This window comes from Conger conger, chromosome 8 (genome assembly GCF_963514075.1).
Source record: "Conger conger chromosome 8, fConCon1.1, whole genome shotgun sequence".
Classification (NCBI taxonomy): Eukaryota; Metazoa; Chordata; class Actinopteri; order Anguilliformes; family Congridae; genus Conger; species Conger conger.
Window position 1 is genome coordinate 12,247,048 of NC_083767.1, and position 24,467 is coordinate 12,271,514.

At 41.5% G+C, this 24,467-nt stretch overlaps 1 protein-coding gene across 1 annotated transcript; it reads right to left on the minus strand.

Moving 5' to 3' along the window:
- Positions 1-568: 568 nt before the first annotated feature.
- LOC133135562 (tetratricopeptide repeat protein 39B) lies at positions 569-24,191 on the minus strand. Its single transcript, XM_061252646.1, has 19 exons — positions 23,962-24,191; positions 18,293-18,327; positions 12,943-13,047; positions 11,252-11,383; positions 10,804-10,880; positions 10,632-10,699; positions 10,157-10,221; positions 9,331-9,436; positions 8,994-9,059; positions 8,390-8,498; positions 7,717-7,784; positions 7,372-7,431; positions 6,637-6,798; positions 5,996-6,087; positions 5,398-5,518; positions 5,075-5,186; positions 4,816-4,933; positions 4,282-4,398; positions 569-3,839 (listed from the first exon to the last, which is right to left on the minus strand). Exons 1-19 carry the CDS (start codon positions 24,007-24,009, stop codon positions 3,743-3,745), a joined length of 1,758 nt encoding a protein of 585 aa, XP_061108630.1. The 5' UTR covers positions 24,010-24,191; the 3' UTR covers positions 569-3,742.
- Positions 24,192-24,467: the final 276 nt, after the last annotated feature.

A 24,467-nucleotide genomic window follows, 5' to 3' on the forward strand; every position in this document is an offset into this window, starting at 1 on the left:
GGCTACTGTCAGTTACTTTATATTATTTTGTAGAGGATGCATGAAGTCATCAATGCGTGCACAGATTGAACATTTCAAATTTGACAAAAATAAAAACGGACTACGCTGATTGTAATACATTTTAAAATATGCATTGCATTGCCCTGTTGTTTATAGTTGATTATGGTTGGTGTTTGTTGCTGTGAACTACTTTCGGCTTCATGTCCTCATCCCTGTCTCCCAGTATGGCAGGGATATAGTGGTCATTCTGGTTCACAAAGAGTAGGCTACATTCATTATACAATCACAGTTTGTATATAGTGCCAATACTTCTTTGCTTCTCAGATCTCAAGGGGTACAAGCTGTTCACTCCCAAGGACCCATGCAGTAATGATGATGCCACAATTTTCTCAGGTTGCATATGCCATGGAATATAGTTACAACTGAAAATAAGTGCAACGTACAAGCAGCTTTGAGTTACACAAACACTAAAACTGAAATAATTTCAGACACCTAAAACATGAAGAATGCCGTTAACATGCTTGTCTTAGTCCCGCTTTTTCAAGGAAGCAATAACAAAGTAAACTGGTGTTTTTGGTTACTCAAACCCATGGCTTTATTTTTCAGGATCCTGAAGCTGAATTCTACTCTGCACAGCAGGCGAAATACACAGGTTGAGTAGACTGTGTTATTTTTCCCCCCAACATTTCAAAATGTGATTTTCAGACAACAGGCACTAAAGTAAATAAAGCAGGAACACTTGCAAAAAACCCCAGAAAATATCAAACTTCAAGATGAAAAGAACAGCAAATAAAAACAGGAATGAATCAGGCAAATTATTGGGACTGATCCTTTGTCTCCACACAATCCTAGAGTCCTCAACATGGCAGTTTTGGCAGTTAACTACTCCAGATATCTGCACAATACAGTACAAATGCATCCAATCAGTAGTCTTATTCACAACACCCAAATAAATATTCTGTATATACCTAAACATAGGGAAGGATGTCATGAATAATTAACCTATACCATTTGATAACCGTATACAAAGCCTACAGTACTTATTTACCGCCTTGGATGCTGGTCATAAATAGGCTATATAAATTAAGTAGGACTGTTAGAATGTTAGAAGCTGGAGTTATTGGTCTTTCGATAATCAAATAAATTGTCCCATCTCCACATAAGGTACTAGGTGATGTAATTTCCAGTGAAAGAAAATAACAGATAAATGAAACAAAGGGCATATTACATAACTCTTTGTGCTCAGACAGGGCAAAGTTTCATTTATATACTTTGGCAGGATATACAGGAAACAAAAGTTAACAAAAATAAGCCAACCTGGAAATACAGCAACATACTCTACTATAAACATTTAAATCAATTTCAGTTTCTAGACAGAAAATCAAATCTTTACCGATCCCATTTTTTTTTTAATGTTGACAAGGGAGTTGTTTCTACATAGCCCGGTGAGGATGAGAACATAAAAAATGGACAGCAGCAGTTATGTCATGGCTTAGAATGACAGAGTATACATTACTCTTTAAACTGGTTATTTCATTCAATGAATTATTACTGAATTGTGTCAGTTTTCAAACAGTTTAGTCTAAATTGCTATTCTGTAGCTTCAGAAAATATACATATTTCGAAATGTTTTAAAGAGTTTGAGTTCTGTACCAGTGAGTTTAATATTCAAGCCTATATATCATTTTTTTTTCAGGGACTACCAAATTCATCTTTGTGTAAGGAACATTGTTATCAGAATGTAAAAGTACACCTTCCCTTATTTTTGTTGCAAGGCAGCTACTTTTGATTGTGGGTTTCACAGTGGCATTTTACTGAATCAGACATTTCACCGATCAGTCACACTGCATAGAGAGTTCACTGAAGACAAACATTAATCAGTCAACCCGTTTCTCAGGAAGCTAGAACAGCTAGACATTTTCATTGTATTATTAACAAGATACAATGGTCAATTATCCATAATCTCTTTTATAATTCACTGTAGAGCTATACCATACTATACCATACTATATATCACAAGAATAATTTGTGTGTGTTTGGAGTATTTCCGTCAGCCCTACATGAAAGGAAAATCTTATTAGATGTGTGATGGACCAAAAGCATTGCACAGAAACACTGAACCGATTACTAGTGCCCAACTATTATTGCTTTTCAACAGTTAAATATTCCTGGAAATAGCGGCAATGATGGGATTGTTGATCCTTCTGTATTCTGCACTATAACAAACCACAGCATTACAATATCATAGGCGAGAATAGCACTAAGTTGATAAAATATATTGTAAAAATGTTGTGATTATTGCACCTCTCTTGAGAGTTCTTCAAATATACCGTCAAAGAATATGCTGTAAAAGTGTAATAACATCATGTAACATGTGAAATCATAATCTACTTATTCACTGCAAAACAAAGTAAACAGACATACATACAGACAGACACATTTGGTCAGGTTCAAAGACATTACATTCACATTGACTGCCATTACATTTAATCAACAAAATGTCACCAGTTTTGCTTTAGCCCCTGTGTTTTTTTGTTTTTGTTTATTTTTTTACCATTCTGAGCATTTCTGTTTTCATGAATGAAAGGTCATGAGTGGGCATGGACAGAATCAGAAACGGCTCATACGTGGAAATGTTTAAATTAGGTAATGCATTAAATTATTTGCAAAAATAAACAAACAAGTGGAAACTGTCTGTAGCTTGTAAATTGACTAAGGTCTTAGTTCAGGGTTTCAGTTCCACACCCTCAGTAGAGCAACATAACTGGAGTCATCTGCTATGAAACATGAATATTACATATAGAAATGATCAGAAACAGTCAAATGTGCAAATACCAGCAATGCCCTTTCTTTTCTTCAATCATTCATACCCATTAGAACGGGAAGAAAGCTCAACTGACAATCTTTCGGTGTACTTCATTCTTTGGTTTTTCATAAGAGGAAAAGAGCAAATGGGGTCTCACCTGCTTGGAAATTTTTCAGTCATGACACATTAAGTTTCTAAACCCAGACACATATAATGGTTACAAAATATGCATTGATTTTAAGACCTGTAGACCAGCCTGCTACTAGCCTGGGCAGACACGAGATCTGTAGCAAATGACCTCTGGGTTTGCAGATGAACGTAAATAAGTTCTGTGACTATCCACAATTGATACATTTTCACCAGCTCAAATATTGTGCGTCCTTCATGTAAGCCACTGTGTATACAAGGCTATGAAAAGTGTTTAAATAATTTAAAGGCAAACTTACTCCATAAGTGTTACAGTACTCAACTTAATGTTTGCACTAGAATGGAGTAATCTCCATCAATACATATTCAGGAAATGTCATATGGGTCAAGATATAGATCCTGTTTAACTGCACAGCTATATATCTCTTACAATATAAATTCTCACCTTGGAAATATACTGCTAATGTTCAATATTATTGTTACGCGAGTACATTATTCAACTGTACATTGACAACTCTCTTGCTGAACCCGGGAGTTATTTGTTTTGTGGTAAAAACCAGAAAGATGTCCATAGTCCAGGGGAATAAAATGTACTGCACATTTCATTGATAGCTTCTTCATTCTACCAAGCTTCTCCTTCAGTCCACTTAAAGAAATATAAATATGTATTTTTACCTTCAGGTTTTGCAAAAAATATATATAAACCTTCAAAGTAAATGATGGAGTGGATTGAGGTTGAGAGCTGTGTTGCGCTGAAGAGGTGTCTCATTTGCCTGGGAAAGCAGCAGGTTAAGGGGTGGAGACCGGGGAGCTTTTCAGGCTGCTCAGAGCGGCATGGATTCGGAAGTGTAACCTGGACTCCATGGAGTAATCTTTGTAATTCAGTCTGTAGAACAGAAAGGTGGCAGGGTGAACCATTGCATTTCATTTTGTGCATGTTGAAAATACAGGAAATATCAGGCAGGTCATTTTCATGAATGTACTGTATATGAACAACAGGATACATTAATTATCAATTTGTCTGAATTAAAGCAGTCCTGCAAAAGAAGATTGGGCTACAATTCCTCCACAGTCATGTGGAAGACTGATATCAATTTAATAGAAGCATACTGCTAAAGGTGGTGCAATTATTTTTTCTCAGGTGAGAAATGGGTGTTTGATAAATTGATAATTTCATTAAATAAATTAACTAATAATCTAATACATTTGTTTTGTGTTCACTATGTTTAATATAAAATGTTGTTTAAAGAAACCATTCAGCATGACAAATATGCAATAATAGAGGAAATCAGGAAGGGGCACTCTAAAGGACGTGAAAAGAAACTCACTTAGCATTCTCAATGAACCTGGCTGCCTTGGGAATGTCACCTTGCTGTTTGTACAGAAGCCCCAGCTCATAGAGGGTGAACGGCACCAGGTAATGGTCATATCTTATTCTCCCTTCACTACAAAAAAGGAAACGCGCAAGCAGACGCAGTTGATTTCACAGCAATGAAAATAATATTTCCTGAACGTTCTGTTTTTAAAGCACTACACATACAAATACTCTCAAGAAAGTTTCATGGTTTCCAGTGAAATGTTATATGTCAGTCATCTACTGCATGCAGCCATCAATAATGTAATGTAATGTAATGATCATCATAGATGTTCTTCATTGTAAACTGTACATATACATAAATACATACATACAGGTCAGGTTTATTTATTCATTTAATTATTTATGAATAAATAAACCTGAAGTTGAAATTAAGACTCAGACACACTCAGTGACAAGTGTTTGTACTTTTGTATCTTTTTGCATGCTACCATAGCTAGCATTGGGCTAACATGCACGGTTGCCATGTCTGGTCCCTGGGCGTTACCTGGAGAGGACCTGGGTGAAGCACAGCTCAGCCTGCAACAGGCGGCCCAGGTGCTTCAGACACAGGCCCTTCAGCATCTGCACAAGGCACTGATCATCCGGATGGAACTCTGTGGGATCTGAGCGAGGAGACAGACAGAAATGGTCATGCATCACGCGTCGGTGAGGTAGAGAGAGAGTGGCGCGGTGTTTAGGTGGCGTGTGAGCAGGGTTCTGCGGTCTCGGCGGCAGGGCGTGATGCCTCCGCTGACCTCACTCACTGGGGTCGTCGCACAGCTGCTGCTCCGCCTTCTCGATGGTGACCAGCAGCCCTTCTGTCAAATCAGGCCTCTTCCCCACGATGGTGAAGCCGTTCCACACATACATCATCTCCTGTGAGGGGGAGAAGGAAGGACACACATACACACGCGCACACACACACACATACACATACACACACACACACACACACCAAATATTATTGTAAAATCACTTCACTTCTAAAGCTTCAATGCTCCGATGATAATCTGCATGGTGTCTGTCTACACTCCCGAGGCTTTGTGATACTGAGACAGACAGACCATAGTGTATTGGAGCTGCTCACCAGTGCTGGGATCACCAGCTTCACCGGGGTGCTGGTGGAGTATCTCCGTGACTTCCTCACCGCAAACTTCTCTGTTGGGATGGACTTGCCGGCCAGTCTCTGCTTCAAGCCCTCCACTTGCCTGCAGTGATCACAAAAAGCCCATCATGGTGCCATCATCATTAGTCAATCTGTATGACAGGGACACTACACAACACATGGCTGCCTGTCACAGAATTAGCTCTCAAGCTAAATGACATCTGCTGCCCCTGGGGAGATTAAGAGAGAATCAATGCAATGCATCCTGATTTTTATCACTTTACTGGATGAAAACAGTACAAATATTATAACAACATGTTCAGTTCAGATGAAGACCAGATAAATAAGTGATGTCCCTACACTGAAAATGTGACCTTCACTCATTGCTACAGTTAAACATAACATTTCTGGAGGACCTAGCTGCCATGTCACATTCATCATGAAGGATCTCTGGAAGGCAAAAGGAAAAGACAGAGCATGGGACATTACAGCTAGAGAGACATCTCTCTGTTATTGGAGAGACATTTGACATGCTCTCTACTTTATTCCTGACCCAAAGTGCTAAACTTGGGGCACTGACCTGAATAGCTCCACCACGTTTTCCCCGGTCTTCTTGGCCTCCTCCTCAGGAAGCATGCTCAGTATCGCTGCTTTCTGGTACACGTAGATCGCCTGTGCAGAGAAACATTTAACATTCATCCCAGAAGAAACAAGAAACAGTTAAACACCAAAAACTCTGAAAACATCATCCCTTGAACAGTTGGTTATTTTTTAAATGTCTAAGTCAGTTGTCTAGAACTTCATTGCTTTCAATTACCAGTAGTAATTTTTACATCAGCATTACAATGTTCAGTTAAGAACATTTAAATCCTTTAAAGCGGTGGACCAACCCTATTCCTGGAAATCTACCATCCTGTAGGTTTTCATTTGAACCATAATTTAGCACACCTTACTCTACTAATTAGCAGCTCACTTAAAGGTGCAAGATCATTATGTGATTTCAATGTTTGAAACCAAACCCTCTAATGCAGATGTAACAATCACTACTCTTAATTGAAAGCAATGGAGTTCTAGAATATCAACTTAGAAAAAAACATTCCAAAAAACCTCCTCAAAGGATTAATCGCATATTTGTGATCTTACGCCTTAAAGGGGTAGAAGACCGTAGAAGATGAATATGGTAAAGATTCACAGCGGCTGGTGTAGGACTCCAGGCTTTACCTTGGACCACCTGCTCTCCTTGCAGAGCAGGTCAGCGTAGCGGTAGGCTTGCAGCCAGTCCTGCTGGAAGGAGTAAGACCACATCAGCTCCCAGTAACACAGGTGATGGATCTGCTTCCACTGGTGCTGAGCAGAGATGCACTCCTGGAACTTCACCTGGGCCTGCAAACAGGAACATGCCAGTGACCAGGTCAAGTTAAAGGGCAATTACACTCTATATCACATTTCTTTGAGCTATAAGCGTGCTTGTATGCCTACTTTATAGTGAAACATTTTAATCCATATCATTATTTCAACATATATGAAATCATATAATTTTGCCAGAAAACAAATGGTATAAAAGCATCTTCTGCTGCCCTCTGAAGTCAGAAAAATACTTTTTGCAGTTTACTCTGGTCCTGTCCCAATCACAATGTCTACGTCATTTAGATTTCAATCAATGTATCCAGTGGCGAATTGTTTGACGTCCACAGATTTGTCCATTTACTTTTTAAATCTCATTTTCAGTCGAGAAAAAAACCTGTTACGGATCAATACTATGCATGCTACACAATACTACACTGCCAGCCAACTGATTGGTCAGAGAATACTTTATGAAAATGAGATGGACACACCTAATCTGTCCACTCCAGAACATATTTTTCTAAACTGTAGTAGAGAGTCAGGCTGGAACAGTGAGTGCAATGCAAAACTCTCCCATTCACTGGCTTCAGGTGTGTTATTCCAAGGACCCACCTTTTCAAAGCTTCCTCTAAGCACTGCGATCCTGGCCGCGTAAAACAAGATAATGGAGCCCTTGAAAAAGCAAAGAACATGCAACGTAAATTACACATCAAACGACCACAGAGCAACACAAGCAGGGCCTTGATGCATTACTGATTCACTGACACAGTGCATACACAAGTATGTATCGACATTGATTGATGGGAATCGAGTGTATTCCATGACATTATAAAAAGGAATCTAGTGGGTTTCCTGTAGAGGGAACTCTACTGTAGTTTCAGACATTTTAGATGAACATCACTGGCATTGCAGAGTGGAATCCGCTGTATGCATTGACACTGTGAATTCCTCACTAACTTTTGGGAATTTTTCCAGGTAGGGCTCGAGAAGGGTCTCAGCTTCCACCAGATTTCCTTCCCCGGTACCTGTACACAGGAACACACAGGCACACACAGGCAATTCAGTGATTATTCTTATTACTGTTATTACATAGTGAAATCTCCAGGGGTTAATTTAACCCTTTCAGTCCCAAGCCCAATATGAAGTGGCTGCCAAGGGCTTTTGGCTTTGGTTGAGAAAACTGAGAAAATTTAGTAGGATTTTAATAAGCATAGCAGACATTTTGATTGGCTGAAAAGGTATAAGGGACTCTTGGGATTTTAAGGTAGTTACACTTGAGTGCCATATGGTAATCTTGGGACAGAAAGAGTTAATCAAGTTAAAGTCAGTTTGATTCAGTTCTATTTTGTCTGGCTATTTATTTGTATCACTTTATACAGAGACATTAATACTAGAAAAATTGGGAACAGGCCTGAATTTAAGAATAGATTTTTAAAAGCGAGGAACCACATAAAAAAGGTATAAATTATTGTCAAAATGTTTAGAATAACAATGTATAACATCACAAGAAGAACATGAATAATCGTAAGAATAGAATTCACCAGCAGGTGGGGTTTGTGTGGGAATTAGAGTGGCAGCCTGAATCTGGTGGTAAGATGGACGCCTCCAGGTGGGAAGGACTGGCTCTTACCCAGGATGAGAGAGACGTAGGTGTGGTAGAGCAGCAAGGTCAGGACGGAGAGGATGGCCCTCAGACTGTGGCTGGCAGCTCCCTCTCGCAGCTGGGAAAGGCCAAATTCCTGAGGAGACAGAGGGCAGCCAGAGTCTGCAGTAACAGCAGTCAACAGTCCTCTCTTGCAGCCAGGTCAGCCCCTGTTTCTATGCACACCTTGTCCGGATGTCCAGGCCTCAAGCCCTCTCGCTACTCTGGCCAGTCCTCATGCTGCCCAGCTTTGAGGTGTGAAGTTTCCCTCTTTCCAGACCAATGTTATAAAATACCTCATTCACACCTCGCCACCTAACTGCCAGCTCCAGGAGGTGACGTTCTTCCACCCAAAAATTTCCAGTTCCACATTCATATTTTTGCAATGATGTCCTCCTGAAAACATCAGCCTCTTCTAACCCATAAACAACAGTTATTTGAATCATTGCCTGTTTGAAGCAGCAATCATTGACATGGTACTCTTGTTGCTATAAAGAGAACAGTAGGGGGAGCTCTTGCTCGGAAGGGAGAGGAATGAAAGCAAAACCGCACACTATGGGAGGAGAAGCGGAGAGATAGAAAGGCCACTCACTCTGTTCCCCGAAAAGCCGATAAATTCGAGCAAACGCAGAATCCTGCCAGGCAACAGAGACAGCATCTGAAAAACAAGCGGACACCCTCACCAGAGAGACAAGGACCTGCACAAAACATCACACTGTGATTCATTTCCTTCAAATGACTGATAGCTCTGGGGTCACACAGTCCAAGTACAGCTCTCAGTTTCTTGTTCCAGATTGATTTGAACAATTAACGGATCAAAAAGGCTAAGTGTTTTCCAGGGAAGCCTGCCAACGATTGATGCTAGGCATTGCACAGTTAACACTGGGGTTCTCATATCTTTGCACACTGCTTTGGTGGTGAAGCCTCACCAGATTGAACGATCCGATTCCCAGTTTCACTCCCCCCTCAAACTGTCGGAAGGTTTCATTACTGTTCCCGAGGTCTTGGCTCATGTTCAGTGTGTGCTGGCATTCCCTGGAAGAGAGAGGGAAGGAAGGAGGGAGAGAGAGGGAGAGAGAGAGAGAGGCAGAGATATTGCCACCAACTGCATAAAAACACAAATAGCCAAAATGGAACAACAAAGTCTAGTTTGAATACATTGGAAATAAAATTATAAGATGAAAAGGTCCTTAGGGATGGACAGACATTACTGTATGCGTGAGGAGCACAGCGCCAAAACAAGGAAATTGCAGGGAAATTAAAAGATCTTCTCCACAAGCAGCACAAGAATAAAATTCTTGCTCAAATCAGGAAATCATCCGACTCCTGAGTCATTAAAGAAATAAGCATTCCCTTTGGAAAGACTAGCATCAGCAGACAAGCACCGTGGTGTCAGAAAATGTTTTGTGCCAAGCCCAGCTTGATACTATTTGAACATAATGAAACAGATATCACAGAACATATGTGTATTCAAAGGTTAATGTTCAACTAACAAGTGCAATACAATGTAAATACAAGCATGACCTTCACAGACGGAACAAATGGGCTTTTGTGAGAAGGTGTGGCTCCACTGTTAGTACAGATTAAACCATAATGCATTGGCGGATTCTGGCCAGCATCAGCAGAAGTCTCACATTGGCTGTATAGGAATAAAATAGCAGTTCTGCCCTACATGCAGCTCTTTTGTATATTTGGGCACTTATGTGCTCAGCTCCACAATAAAGACTAAGGCCTGTGATAAGTACTGTTTCTCACTTGTAGATCTGGTAACTTGTTCGAATTTTGATTCCGCCTTTGATGAAGCTGATCATGTTTTCGTCCTGTGAGAAGAGACCATTAATAATTCATTATAAGCGAATTTGCAAAGAAAACAAACGTGTGTGTGTGTGTGTGCACATGGGTGCATGTGTGTGTCCGTGTGTGTCCGTGTGTGTCCGTGTGTGTCCGTGTGTGTCTGTGTGTGTCTGTCTGCATGATTGCGCGTGTGCATGCGTATTTGTATGTGTGTGTGTGTGTGTGTGCATGCATGTGTGTGTGTGTGTGTGTGCGCATTGTGTGTGTTTGTGTATGTACCTTTGTGCATGCTTGTGTGTGTGCGCATGTCTGTACATGACTGCGTTGCTGCATCTGCGTGTGTATGTGCGTGTTGTGTGTTTATGTGCGTGCGTGCATGATAGCGTTGCTGCATGTGTGTGTGTAAGCATTTGTGTCTATATTAAATGTAACTTACCTGAACAAAGGTGAGGGAGGCTTTCTGTAGCAGGCACTCCGCATAGCAGATCTCAGCATGCATCTGCTCTGTAAACAGAACCGACCCAGTCTTATTCCACATTCCACATACCGAAGCTCCATGTAGCTATGCGTGGATACATACACATACAGCAATGCACATAGTGACTGACCTTCTTTGAGGTTATCAGAAGCCTGTTTGGAAACCAGGCTGGATATAGACTCAACCACAGTGTTCCGTTTTCGAAACCTACAAGACAAATTCTTTCATGTAAAAACGATATCGTGCATCAGAAATAAATGCAGTAGACACATTATAATTCAGCAGCTCAACTACTGCTTTTGGCCATGAAAACTTGCCGCATGAAACTGCTCTGCATGCTGGGAGACAAACAACACATAAACCTCTTAGACAGAAAATAGGTCAAGCACTAGACACAAGTGAATTAATTCCCCAAATATTTATTTACGCATGTTGTACGAATATGAAACTGTCTGGCAGCAGTGTGTGTTCGAGTGAAGACTGGCAGTGATATAAAAACAACATCATCATACACAGGACGATGCAGCTCCATGCTGTTCCTGCCCGTTTACATGCAGGTAGAGAAATCCCAGCCGTACCTTTGGCAGGTTTGCAGAGCATCCTTTATTGTAGCCATGGCCGTCTGGATGTCTTTGTGCTCAAAGGTCATGGCTGCCTGCATCACCAGGATACTGCTGTACCCCAGAGCGTGGTACATGCTGTCCTTCGCCCTACAACAACACACACCTCAATCAATGCTCACTCAGGACCATCATCACACAACAACACACACCTCAGTCAATGCGCACTCTGGCTCATCATCACACAACACGTGCACTGGGGTCTGTCACAGTGGCTGGATATACTGTGGTCTACCGCACTTCACAGAAAAAGGAAGTTGCATGTTTCTATTATTATTGCACTATTCTTCAGCTGCTACAGAAGCACCTTTACTTCATTGCTAGTATTACAGTCACTACTGCTAGTTCTGTAACTGCCACTGATTCTACTGCTGGTGTCTACTGCAACTGCCACTGATTATACTGTTAGTGTCTACTGCAACTGCCACTGATTCTACTGCTGGTGTCTACTGCAACTGCCACTGATTCTACTGCTGGTGTCTACTGCAACTGCCACTGATTATACTGTTAGTGTCTACTGCAACTGCCACTGATTCTACTGCTGGTGTCTACTGCAACTGCCACTGATTCTACTGCTGGTGTCTACTGCAACTGCCACTGATTATACTGTTAGTGTCTACTGCAACTGCCACTGATTCTACTGCTGGTGTCTACTGCAACTGCCACTGATTCTACTGCTGGTGTCTACTGCAACTGCCACTGATTCTACTGCTAGTGTCTTCAGTACTGCCACTGCATGTTGCTACTGCTACTTTCAGTAAATGCACTGCCACTACCACTATTTTATTTAGTCTTTGACTGGCCCTATCTGTACCATTGATCATTCTTTATACAAAAGAAAGACATAATGTTTAATGCTGTAAGTGTCCTTAAAAATATCAGTTCACTGGTAGCACCGTGTATTTTACGTGTGTGACGATAAGCTACATATAGGCCGTTCGCTCACTACCACCTGCAGCAAACAAGCACAGGCACCAGGGTGCATTATCGACAATTATTCTAATGACATGTCCTCATCCTGGTTTTTCCACAAGGCTGTCGCAGTGACAAACGAAAGGAAGGGCTCGAGAACAAAGCAGAGTCTGCTCCGTTCTCACGTGGAAACCGCCGTGGACCTCTCTGCATAATACCGCTTTGAAGCACTGTTGAGGTCCCCAATAAATTCTTTTTGATCCCAGCTGAGAACAATTCATGGCCAATACAGGCTAATTAGGAGAGAGCTCAAACCTCTAATTTGAAGCTAAATTAAGAGCCTAAATGCCAGATGTCCATATGGGGTAAATGGCAATTATTAGAGACACCAAGGGCTTCTGCAAGCGGTTATAAAATGCGTTTTATGGTAGTGTGACTTTGCATCATGTAATCGTGTGCATGAGCAAGAGGAGAGGCTACGACTCACTGAACTCATTGAATAACTGAAAACGTGTGACTATTGACCTTGCTGGTTAGCTGCAATTGGCTCACACGATGTCTCTGGCCAATCAGCTGCAGTCTATGATGCAAGATAAATGCAAGAATTTCACTGATGCCGCTTCAGATTAAACTGCTATATTTAAGTGAACCCGACTCTCATGCAAGACTTGAGTATTGGAGGAAGGAAGCCAGAGGGGACACAAAAAGAAGTGTCTCTCTGCATTAGTGTCACGTACCATGGCTTGAGAAGATCCAGGGCCTCTGAGAACTTGTTGTTCAACACAAGGTTGAGCGCCATGGAGCATTCTTCTATGGAGGTCTTCAGATCCATTTTGGATGCACTGATACATAAGAGAAACATGATGAGGAAATGACACACAAACAAACCCAGAATTTCAGTGGAATAAATGCCATATCCATTTAAGATGAATTCCAGTCTGAGTGTTAAATAAATTCATAGGCTCACTGTCATCTAATACCTAGAAAAGTAACTATTTGAATGATAGTATTCCATATATTGGCAATATACAGCAACTACACTTGCAGATGCTATTGTATTTACAATCTCTGTATAGGAAATCGAGATTGTTAGTGAACTGACCCACTATAATAATATAAATAAACATATTTTCCATAAAAACCCAGCAAATTAATCTATGATATAAATAATACAAAACATTTATTATTATATAACTGTTAGTTGCACTGGAGTAATTTGTTTGGACGAGAGTAATTCCTTGAGTGTTGATATGCAGCACTGTAACTTTTTACTGTAATATACAGTATGACTCCACTTTGTTTACATTCTAATTGGAAAAATTGAATTTGTTGTATAAATCATACCATGATAGCTTATGGTCTAGTAGAAAGTAATATCACACTTGAGGTTATACTGTTATAATATGGCTTCAGTATAACAGCACTCCCTCCCTTAATAATTAGATCATGATTAACTCTCATTATGCTTTACTAAAAGGTACTGTCATCAACATCTTCTTCAGTAATCCAGGTCCTGTTTGACTGTGGTGTACATTAGCAGAAGCAACAGTATTAAGTACAAAATCTTTTTTAATGTACTGTAGCACCAAGAGAAGCGTCTCTCAGAAGTCATTGTACTGATTTAATTTAGCCAGTGAAAAACAGCTGCTACTCTGCTATCTGTCTGCTGCATGCTCACCCTCACAAAATGGCAGGGCGTTTAAATGAGAGGTGAGTTCCCATGCACACTGCTGCCATCACCAACGCAAACTCCTCAACAACATCCCTTCTTCTGAATACATACACACCCACACATGGAATTCAGCCAAAACACGCATGCCTGCCGACACACACCCATGCACACACAAGCACACGCAGACACATGATCAAAAACACAGTACACATACAAATACAGACAAAGTATGTACGCACACACACACAAAATAACACACACACATTCACATACAAGTAGTGCACATGCACACACATGCGCACACATACAAAATCACACATGTGCACAGGCACGCGCGCGCGCTCGCACACACACACACACACATTTATATATATATAAAATCACACACACACCCTTCCCCCAGTACTAGTGCTATGGGCTGGCTCCAGTGCTAAAAATAGCCGGAGGAGGAGGAGGGGGAGGAGGGGGAACAGAGGATGTAGCAGTGTTTCAGGCAGGGGGAGAGGGGCTGGGAGCCAGCAGTCCTCCTCAGCGTGCGACAGCACAGTCACAGTCGCCATGCCGCACACACTGTACACAGCTGCTCACACCTCACCCAGTCCTCCGGTCCTCCCCCGCAACCCAACCCTCACCTCCACCAGGGTCACAAACACATCCCAATTAAAACCATTCAGAATAAGAGCTGCTACGCGGGCACTCGTATCACCATTTGACAAAAATTCAGCCAGAATTAACACATGAAAAACAATGCCTTGAAATAGGCATGGTGTAAATTAGCACGATTAGCACGAGGTATGAGGGAGATGGGAAGGACAAATGAGCCGCATTGCTGATATCTCAACACAGAATATATCAGATAGAAATTTTGAAAAGGAGCTGTACTTACAGTGTGGCACAGTGACGAACAATAATAGCTGGTGCTGGTTTCGCTTCAGAGCTGAGACTTACATACATCTCCCACAGATCTACACACACACACACACACACACCTCCAGCAGCTGGACACGCACACACACCTCTCCCTGCTCCAACAGCTCTTTTGGATAAATCAATTACGGTGCACTCCCATGGGAAAGGGCAAACAGGGAAGGAGGGAAGAATGATTCCGCTCTTGGATGTGCGAATGAGAGTGTGGTGTTAAAAGAAGACAGGAGCCTTGGATGCAAAAGGCGGAGGGGGCCCAGAGGAGAAGAAAGACAAAATGAGAGAGGGAGGGAGGGGAGGGAGGGATGGAGGGAGAATGTAATCTCTCATACTTCCTCTCCTTTAAAGATTACTCTCAGAGACCCGGGGTGTGTGGACACCACAGAGGCTCCCAATCGCGTCCCCACAGAAGCGCGAGGGATCGCCACGGCGATTGGTGGCCCCCCCTGGGGGGCAGAGCCACGGCGACAGCCGTGCGCTGCTGCAGCGGGAGTGCCCACCCTCCCACCCCCCCTCACACACACGCCTCGGTTCCCCTGCACAAGCGCGCACTGTCTGCGCTACGAACCTGCCTCTCCTACACCCTGCCCCACGCCACGATCGCCTACCCCAGCCCCCATGAATAATACAAACCAGAGAAGAGGAGAGGAGAGGAGAAATCAGGACACCACTGCTGAAATTACAGCAAGCCTCTCCACCTCCCTCCCCTCTCTCTCAACTCACTCTAACTCAAATCCAGCTTTACCCGCATGGCAAATGCTATTGTATTTAATGCCTGCTTTGCCACAGCACACAAATATGACAAAAACACACTCAACAACAGTGCTAATACTACAGATGGGGGGGAGGGGGGTTCTTGGTGAATAACAGAGTGTATTAACAGCAATTATGGTGCTATGGCATATATACAGTGTCTATCAGCTTTAACATGAGCCGGGCCACCTTTAGCCCCACCTCCCCAGTTGCGATGCTCTGAGTCTCGGGTTTTCACACAAGATGAAGGACCTTCATTACAGTGACCTTCACAAAAATCTACAGACTCCAAGCCAAGGTTCATTTAAGATTTAAGTCAAGAAAAGGAAAGCTGCCCTGTAGGGATGTTGACAACCAAGAAGTAGTATGTATCACAACAAGCTTTGGAAAATGTTAATTTCTTTTAAAAACAATTACATTAGCTGCTTTGATTTTTTTACTGACTACCCACCCTTCTCTCTGCATCTTTACAACAGCACTCACAACCGGAGTCTGATCAATTTCGATTATAGACATTTTGCAAATACATAGAGTGTTGCGGGTCCTACTTTCAATATCTGCATCGTTTTTTCAACCCAGCACCTAAGACGGGGTGTGCAAATAACTATTTCCGGTTTAATCTGGACTTCAGGAAATTACAGACATAATAAATCACCGTTGACGCCACAAATCAGAAGCATATTTCTGGGATACAGATAAAGTTTAGAAAGAGAGACCACAGTGCTACAGTGTCATCCTGCTTTGAAGCTCTGAGGCTCTGACCCACTTGTGGCCAGTGAGCTATGAATAGGGGAGGCAGAGAATGTGCCGTTCCTTTAAAATTTCCACAGCCCTGAACCCGATTAACAAGCTTTCCCAATTCACTGAGTATCAGCCAGTAACATTGGGCTTCTGCGTTACTTAATCACTTTTCATGTGCTAGCAATTCCTCCGGGAATTTTACATTAAGTACTGTTAATCACAAGGCAGGGAGACTGGCATTCAATAATCCTTGTTATGACAGACTGGAGATTTTTCTTCAATTAATTCCAATAGTTTTCCACTGTACTTATAATAATTTGACACATGTACAGGCCTACTTCATTCAATCCAATAATCTAAAAAGGATAGCTAATGGGTGGCCTCGAAAAAATACTGGAATATCTTCTCTATTATTTGGTGGCCCAATTTTCACATCTGCTAAAGTCAGGACTCATTGGATCATGCAGTCCAAGAAAAACATGGGTACAGTGATTGTAGAACCTTAGCCCTCTTCTCAACCTGAGAGGAATGCGTTTTCTCCCCAAACGTTAATGGACCTTTTGCATTTAAAAAAAGGACTGCTTCATTTGTAAATAATTAAGACAAAGCACGGTGAATCTGGGCATAATTCTCGCATTCAACACAGGTATCTTTAAAACATTACTAAAAGACTGCCAATAACATGATTAATGGAAGAACTCATTAATATTTACTGTACATCCAGATTTGGCTGGGTGTTTATTAAATAAGAGCTCAGGTGGAATGAGAATCAGCTTCGTTGGTGGGTCCCCAGGACCAGGTTCAAGAAACTGTGACTTACTGCGTCCTATCAGAAACCTTGGACAGAGCACAGAGGAGTTCCCTTTGAAGTCTCTGAATAAAAGACCACTTGTGCTAAAACAACTAAGAGGAGACAGAGCAGTAAAACTGTCACAGACCAAAGTACAACACAAAGGTACAGCCCTTCCACCAAGAAAATGAACTAGCTTGTTTCATTAAAGCAAAAAAATAAAATAAATAGCACGGTTGACATGCAATGTGTTCGGCAATTGTTTCGAATGAGCAACACACCGGAGAAACACTCAGAGCAAAGCCTCATTTTCCAGCACATTTGTCTTTATGAGGCTGGTGAAGTGATTTCTATGTACGTCAGAGACTTTATGGGTTCCGGTAAAAGGCGGGGAAGAATGAAGACTGTAATCATGGATGTAGATCCTGGACTTTGTAAAACAACAAATGGTCCCCTCTGTTAGTGCCCTCCCCCCAAATAAAAATCTTCAAGAACGTTTCCTGTTCGTGACCCCGCCCCCCCTTGAAGTTCAAATCTATGTCCTTGAATGTGATACAGTGAAATCTACATCCCAAGGGCCTCTCTAAAATACTTTACTGACAAAAAAGGGATCCGGATCATCGTACAAAAAAAGAGAGAAGTTTTCCATTCATGGTTTTGGTCTGCAGTACCAAAGCAAAATTGGAACTAGTGGCACAAAACTGTTTGAGAGGCCAAACCTGCAATTATCAAACTTCCTGGGCTGGGCTGTTCAAGCATAGGGTTGTTGTTTAAAGGTGAAATAGGAAATATGCAAGACAGATGAAAGTCTTGAGGTTTACAGTGACCTCAACCAGCCAACAAGCCAAAGTAGCTCATTATAAACCAAAAGCTGCCACATAAACCAGCGAAATACTCTATGACACTGACCACTGTTCGGAGTTCATGCCACTAAACTACAAAATGAACTATATTCTGCTAAGGAAATCTTTTGAAATTACACAACACCACATGTTCTTGGAAATTGCACATTGCCTTCAATACGGAATTACAAAACATATCCACAAGGCAAACTAAACTAATAGTATTGAGATATCAATCTAGACCACAAGGCAACCCAACCTAATGGAAATGCAGTTTAAAAAAATGTTTGTCAACGACAAACTTTACTGTTGGTGTGGTCGACAAACCAGGTAGTGTGCACTTTTCAGACGTGGGGGAAACTTACACAGGAATCCTGTCATAGGCATCTTCAAAACAGTCCTGTAACACAAAGAAAGGGCTGATTATAGTAGAGACCACATGTGTGGGATAACGTGAAATGGAAAGGTGATACCTTTTCCCTGTAAACATATTATAAATAACAGAAATATTTCAATGTCTTTTATATGCCATTTGATATACAGTCCCCCAAAGTACGAGCACTTCAATCTCTAGTTCACTGATCAAGATGAGGTTTTCACGGTTCGTTCTCAATGAAATGTCTGCACTCCAAAGTCAGTGTGGAGGTTGGACTGGTCAGGAACCCGATAAAGGGTAGCAATCATTATGTGTATACCCTGCACCTCCCAATCTGCTACTACATATGAGGGATGGGTGGATGGACAGACACGTGCACACACACACACACACACACAGGAAGAAAAAACGGTGGTAAGAGGGCTTAACAGTAGAAGAGATGATTATCACAGTAATCCATCAAAATGATTTTACAACAACAACATGACACACAACCCAATACATTTGATTAATTGAGCTGTGTATTATTTTGCACTGCCGATGTTAGCCACTAATCCAAACACTGCTAGCCCTAACGCACTAACATTGGCTGTGCCAGTGCCTTGGCCCTCAGGCTGTGGAGTGTAAAATGACCCATCTCAGATAAGGCCGGATAATGCTCTGTGTGGCTGTGCAGTGCCGCATGTCAGCAGCAGGGCCCATTAGACCAGGGGGATGCTGGGTACTTTCAGAACTCCCAGAGGGCTCCCTGACGCATTGCTCTCTCCGCAACATCGACTGCAGCACGCCTGGCAGACGTGCAAAGCTGATTTAGAGGGCGCCAATATCGGCTTTCCCCCATGACACAACGAACACATGTACCAGAGGGCCTAGAGTCACGGCAAGAATCGGTTGGAGCAACACAAGCGCCGCACAGGGACCAAAATGGCTGCCTGTCTTTTTGAAACTATGTAAATAAATCAGGGTGAAAACGGGGCCATGGTAAACACTCATTAGCATGATGCTAACATGTGCGCGACCAGCCCTAGAAAATGTCGCCTCTTCAAATGTCCTTCCCTGTCCAGAGTGTAGCCATCTGCCTGATTTGAATACATAAATGTTGGCACTAATCAGAAGATTCCTCATTCGTCCCTCTTCCAAAAGGGGTCACTTACGACAAATCATGACTTTCATTTTATTTATAGAATGGCATTCAGAAATCATGTAATGATGCAACTGGGACTTCACAAAAGATGTTTGTCTTTTTCAAAATAATCATAAAAATAATTGTGCAGCAGTATAAATCTGTATAATACTGTAGTATAAATAATCAATAATACTGTACAGTAAAGGCGCACATGTTATTTTCATGCAAAATAATACATACACAATAAATACTAAAATAGGCAGACCATTCAATTGATGTGTCACCTGAGAGAGGTTGTAGTAGCATTGAAGAACAGCATAACTGATTGGATTGAGCACTAATCGTAGGGCCTATACAGGACATTTAGATTTATACAACACTGATCTGTAGCATACAACCACTAAACCTGCCCTACGAGCTGCTCTTCACATCGAAATCAATGCCGTTGTATCGACGTCTGTGAGTGCTGTTTAAAATGCCAGGTTTTACCGCCAGCTACAGCACTGCCTGTAATGAGTAGAACAACAGTGTGGCTTTAAAAAAAGATCCCAGACACTAATACAGTTTCGATATAGCACAGAGCTGGCTTTAATAGGATTACTCCACTGATTCAGGGTAAGTGGTCAGATTGAGCCAGCTCACATTTGTACACTATTATTTGAACATTGAGTTGGGTTTGCAACCTTAGTTTTAATGTAGCTGGAAGGTCCTACAACCCAAATGATTTATTAAAACAAACACTGAGAAATGGCCAAAAGTAATAAAATGCTTTTTTCTGTTGGTCAGTTAGTTCTAAGCAATAAATAATGATGTCCTTGTTTTAGAAGACTTATTACAAGACAGAGACAAATAAGATATCAAATAACATCTGACCCTTTTTTGACTGCTACTTTATTGCATGGCGTTGAAGTGTGGAGGTGAGCAGTGTGTGTGGACACTAACTCCTGCCTCAACACGTTGCTGGTTCAGGCTCCAACCTGTAGTGAAAGCTGTAGATTGAGTGGATTACCGAACCTGTGGGTGGATGTGTGAGCCAATGACACTCTGGCCTACATCTGGTTTCACACAAACCTTTCTTTCCACAACAAAAAAAGCATTTTAGGCTAGTATAGCTTAATATGAGCAGGGCCTCTGTCAAACAGAGAAGATCTCTATCGAAGCTGAAGAGGTGTTACAGTTCCACCTGCGTTGAGTCGGCCATCTCCTACCTCCAGCATAGGAGATGGTGCCAGGAGACACAGGAGAACATGGCCAGCTTCCAGGTACTGTGTTGGAGACATTGCTTCAACACAGCAGCTTACAGACCTCACAAACAGAGCTCCAGGCATGCTCGACGGTGACAGGTCCAAGGTAATGCAGACAGTGCCCATTTATGGTGTTGTGCATTGATGCACTTTCACTTCCGTACTCAAAGCATCATACAGAGCAACTGTTGAGTGAGAATCTACCAGAGGTCCAATGTAATAAAGAATCGCGTGGCCATTCACAGGATTTATGTAATGATGCCTGTAATAATGATTCATATCGATACCTGACAACCCTACGCACAAGAATTCAGAAACAAAAAATGAAATGAACGTGAAATAAGTATATAGAGCCTCAAGTAAAATGTAGGCTAAAACCTCCAGCCATAGTTTGCACCGGAGTTTAACCACATGCAATCAAGGTTAAAGCAGGAAAAAACTATGAAACTAAAATATGAATGGCCTGCTTTGGACCACTCCTACAAGCCATGGCCACATCCCCAAACTGCTGTTATTGAAATGAAAAATAGGCAAATTAAATGACTTATGAATATGCAATGAACTTGCCTGACAACTGCCTTCCCTCAAGAACAAAAAGCCCCCATAAAAACATGCAACTTCAATCCCCTTCCCTTCACACATACTGCTACATCACAAACTCTCATGAAAGAGACCCATGAGATTGACAGCAGAGTATTTAACCTACCATGCTGTGATATTATTACCTCACACAGAAACCAAGAAGGTGTCACTGCTTTGGTAGCTATGGTATTTTCAGTGATGAGAGTAAACCAGAGGCTGAAAAGAAATCTTACACTCTCCAAGCATTTCACTTCAGGCACACAGTTGTAAAAACCCATTGTAGTGATGCTGTCAAACCTGTTTGAGAATGTTTAAAGTAAGCTACAGTATTACTATGACAGCACAATGTAGTTATTAAAGCTTTGGGCCTGCTAAGAGATGGGGATAATGTCATTGCACCCATAGTCATGCTTCTAAATCTGGTCTCATCAAAAAACAAGATGAATAAGAGCCTATGAAACAATAAACAGTAGTTATATACAAGTTCCCAATGGTTAGAGCATCCACCAGCTGATTAATTAAAACATGTAATTTCACACTTTAGTGTGTGAGGTGGTTTTATAATGAAAAAAGCCAAAAGTCTGTGAGTCTCCAAAGACAGATGGTAGCTGGCTTCCAGAATCCGAGGGGACTTCTCAGATTGAATGTCAAGTATGAACACTCTTTTCAAGAATCTGTCAAATGGAAAAAAAATGTATAAACCAGAAGTGTGAAATTTTGAGGGCTGCTCATTCTGCATTTCGTAATAATCTAACTGGATGTTTCTCTCTCCTTTCCTGAAGTGGCATCTAGTTGACAAGGACTCGAATGTACAAAACCTCCAGAAACACCAGTGTTGCCTTCTGGCATTAATAACACAGCTGTGACCAGTATACACAAACAGCTGTTATTTTAGGAAACATTTCTACAACATTTGCTAAAGCAAATATAATGTACTGGAGGCACTGCAAAGGGCTCTTGTGGATCATGGAAAACATGCTACTTGCTGCATCCTATGACAGTGGAGTCCTGTGCAAGTGTGCATCAGAGATATAGATTTAACTTGGCACAGCATTATGTTAAGTGGATTAACCAGTTAGCCATGTTGCTGCCAATGAGTAGTCACAGACTTGCCATTAATACAAACCTGAGATGTGGTCTCTGGGTTCAACAGAGGGGCTGTCTAGGTAGGTTTTGTGTACTTCTCCACTTCCTCATAGATTTAACAGAACTATAGCCACCTTGTTACAAATTAACATTTGCACCCTGAGACATCTATTGCCTTATGGGTAACACACCCAACCTTCCTCAACTGAAGACATGGGGATAAAGCAGTGTTTCTCAACTCCAGTCCTCAGGACCCACTTGCCAGAAGGTTTTTGTTGTAACCAGTAGCTCACACACCTGATTTAACTAATCAAGGGCATTTTTGTGGTTTGATTGGTTCAATCATTAAATCAGGAATGCTTGTAAGTGCATTTCTCTGATGCAAAACCGCAATCTTCCATGTTTCAAATTTCCAAGTATTCTATTCTAACTCTGCTGAGAACCGCCACGTTCATTGCTTAAGTTAGGATTGTATTGGCAGACTACAATAAGGTCCAGAGCATCTCGTTGACTAATAGCTAAGTAGCATTGATCAAATCAATGACTACGTTGTTCTAATTTTCTAACCAAATGATCAACTGTAAAAAAGTCAACTGTACGTGCAGATAAGGCATGCATTATCCTATTGAATGACTTTCACTGACAATTCCAGTGGAGAAGGAGTAGATTGCAAAAAAGCACGAACAAGGTGACAATCAAGGCTCCATGCGTAATGCTGTGGTTTTCGTTTTCGTGTCATTTTCCTATACACCGATGCACAGGTGTATCATCGTCTAAGAGCCACGAGTACAGCCAGGGGTATAACTCAGCAGCACCGTGTAGTCAAAATGCTACATGCACGCAATTGATCAGTTTAGATTGCATTAATCAAGGCTATAAGCAAGGTCATTGCGAATGAAAGGCGATTGTATGCATGTCAGTGAAATGAGTCAACCACACTCGGTCGGAATGAACCCTGGTTATAATCATAAAAAGATGAATAAAATAAGAACTCAATGTTAAAACACACTGAGAAAGCCGTGAAATCAACTGTCAATCATTGCAATTTGCAACCATATTGATACGTTATCACAACAATCCACGTCGTTTTCTTGGTTGATATCAGATAAATACAGTCAACGAAAGGGCATTGGAAAATGTAACGTTGAATGTAATACAATCTCACAGCATACAGAACTAGTGTTGTTGTCTCAGTCTCGACGGTATTGGTGAGCACTTTTGAATTTTGCTATCAACCAGCTGAAGCAATGCAGTTTGTGTAAGACTAAGGGACGCTTGCAGATTCGAAATAATTACAAAGAACAACATAGTCTACTTTTAGAGTAGGATTAACGTTTAACACGAAGAGTATCTACGAACTTCCGGAATACTGTGTAGTACGTAGTGTTTCCCGAACCCTTGGGCAAGGAGGTCAACGTGGTGGAAAATGTATCATTGCCTATTTTAAGAGTATTCGAAATTGACAGATGTGTCCGCTCGTAACGCTATATGCGCCACGATGTATATTGTTGTCAAAAACGATTTGGTGGTCGCGGTTTTACAAGTGTATACATACACTTAAAGATTATATCACCATACCGGCATCATATTTCAGTTTTCTCCCTTTTTAACTTAACGTACCTCCACATCGCCGTCGATATTTCCAGCTCCGTTCCCCACATGAGCCATGCTGCTTCCCTGAGACAACAACGTGAAAAATAAAAACTGATTTTGAAGAATAACTACGTGTTATACACTGTGGGTTGCATCGAAATATCTCCAGGTCCAGCGATGAATGGTTTCTTGTCTGCGTTGAGGTTGTATCAGATTTCCTTGAATCGTGCGCTCCTTTCCGCCGGATTCAGACTCCACAACGCTCCCGTACACGCTTCCTTATAATATATTCTTAAAGGACACCTATGTCCCGATGTTTGTCATCACAGGGCACACCTACAAAAGTCATAAGCCTATAGAATTATTTTGAAAGACATTCCGACTAATTATTATCATATGTAAAGAAAAATAAATAACAGTGCAAATGGTTATTTTGCATGTAGCCTACATAGTTTTTAGATGCTTTTTGGAAATTGGTTGGCCTTCACTGAAGATTGTCAATTTGTTTAGATGCTGTCCCGTAGACTCGAGAT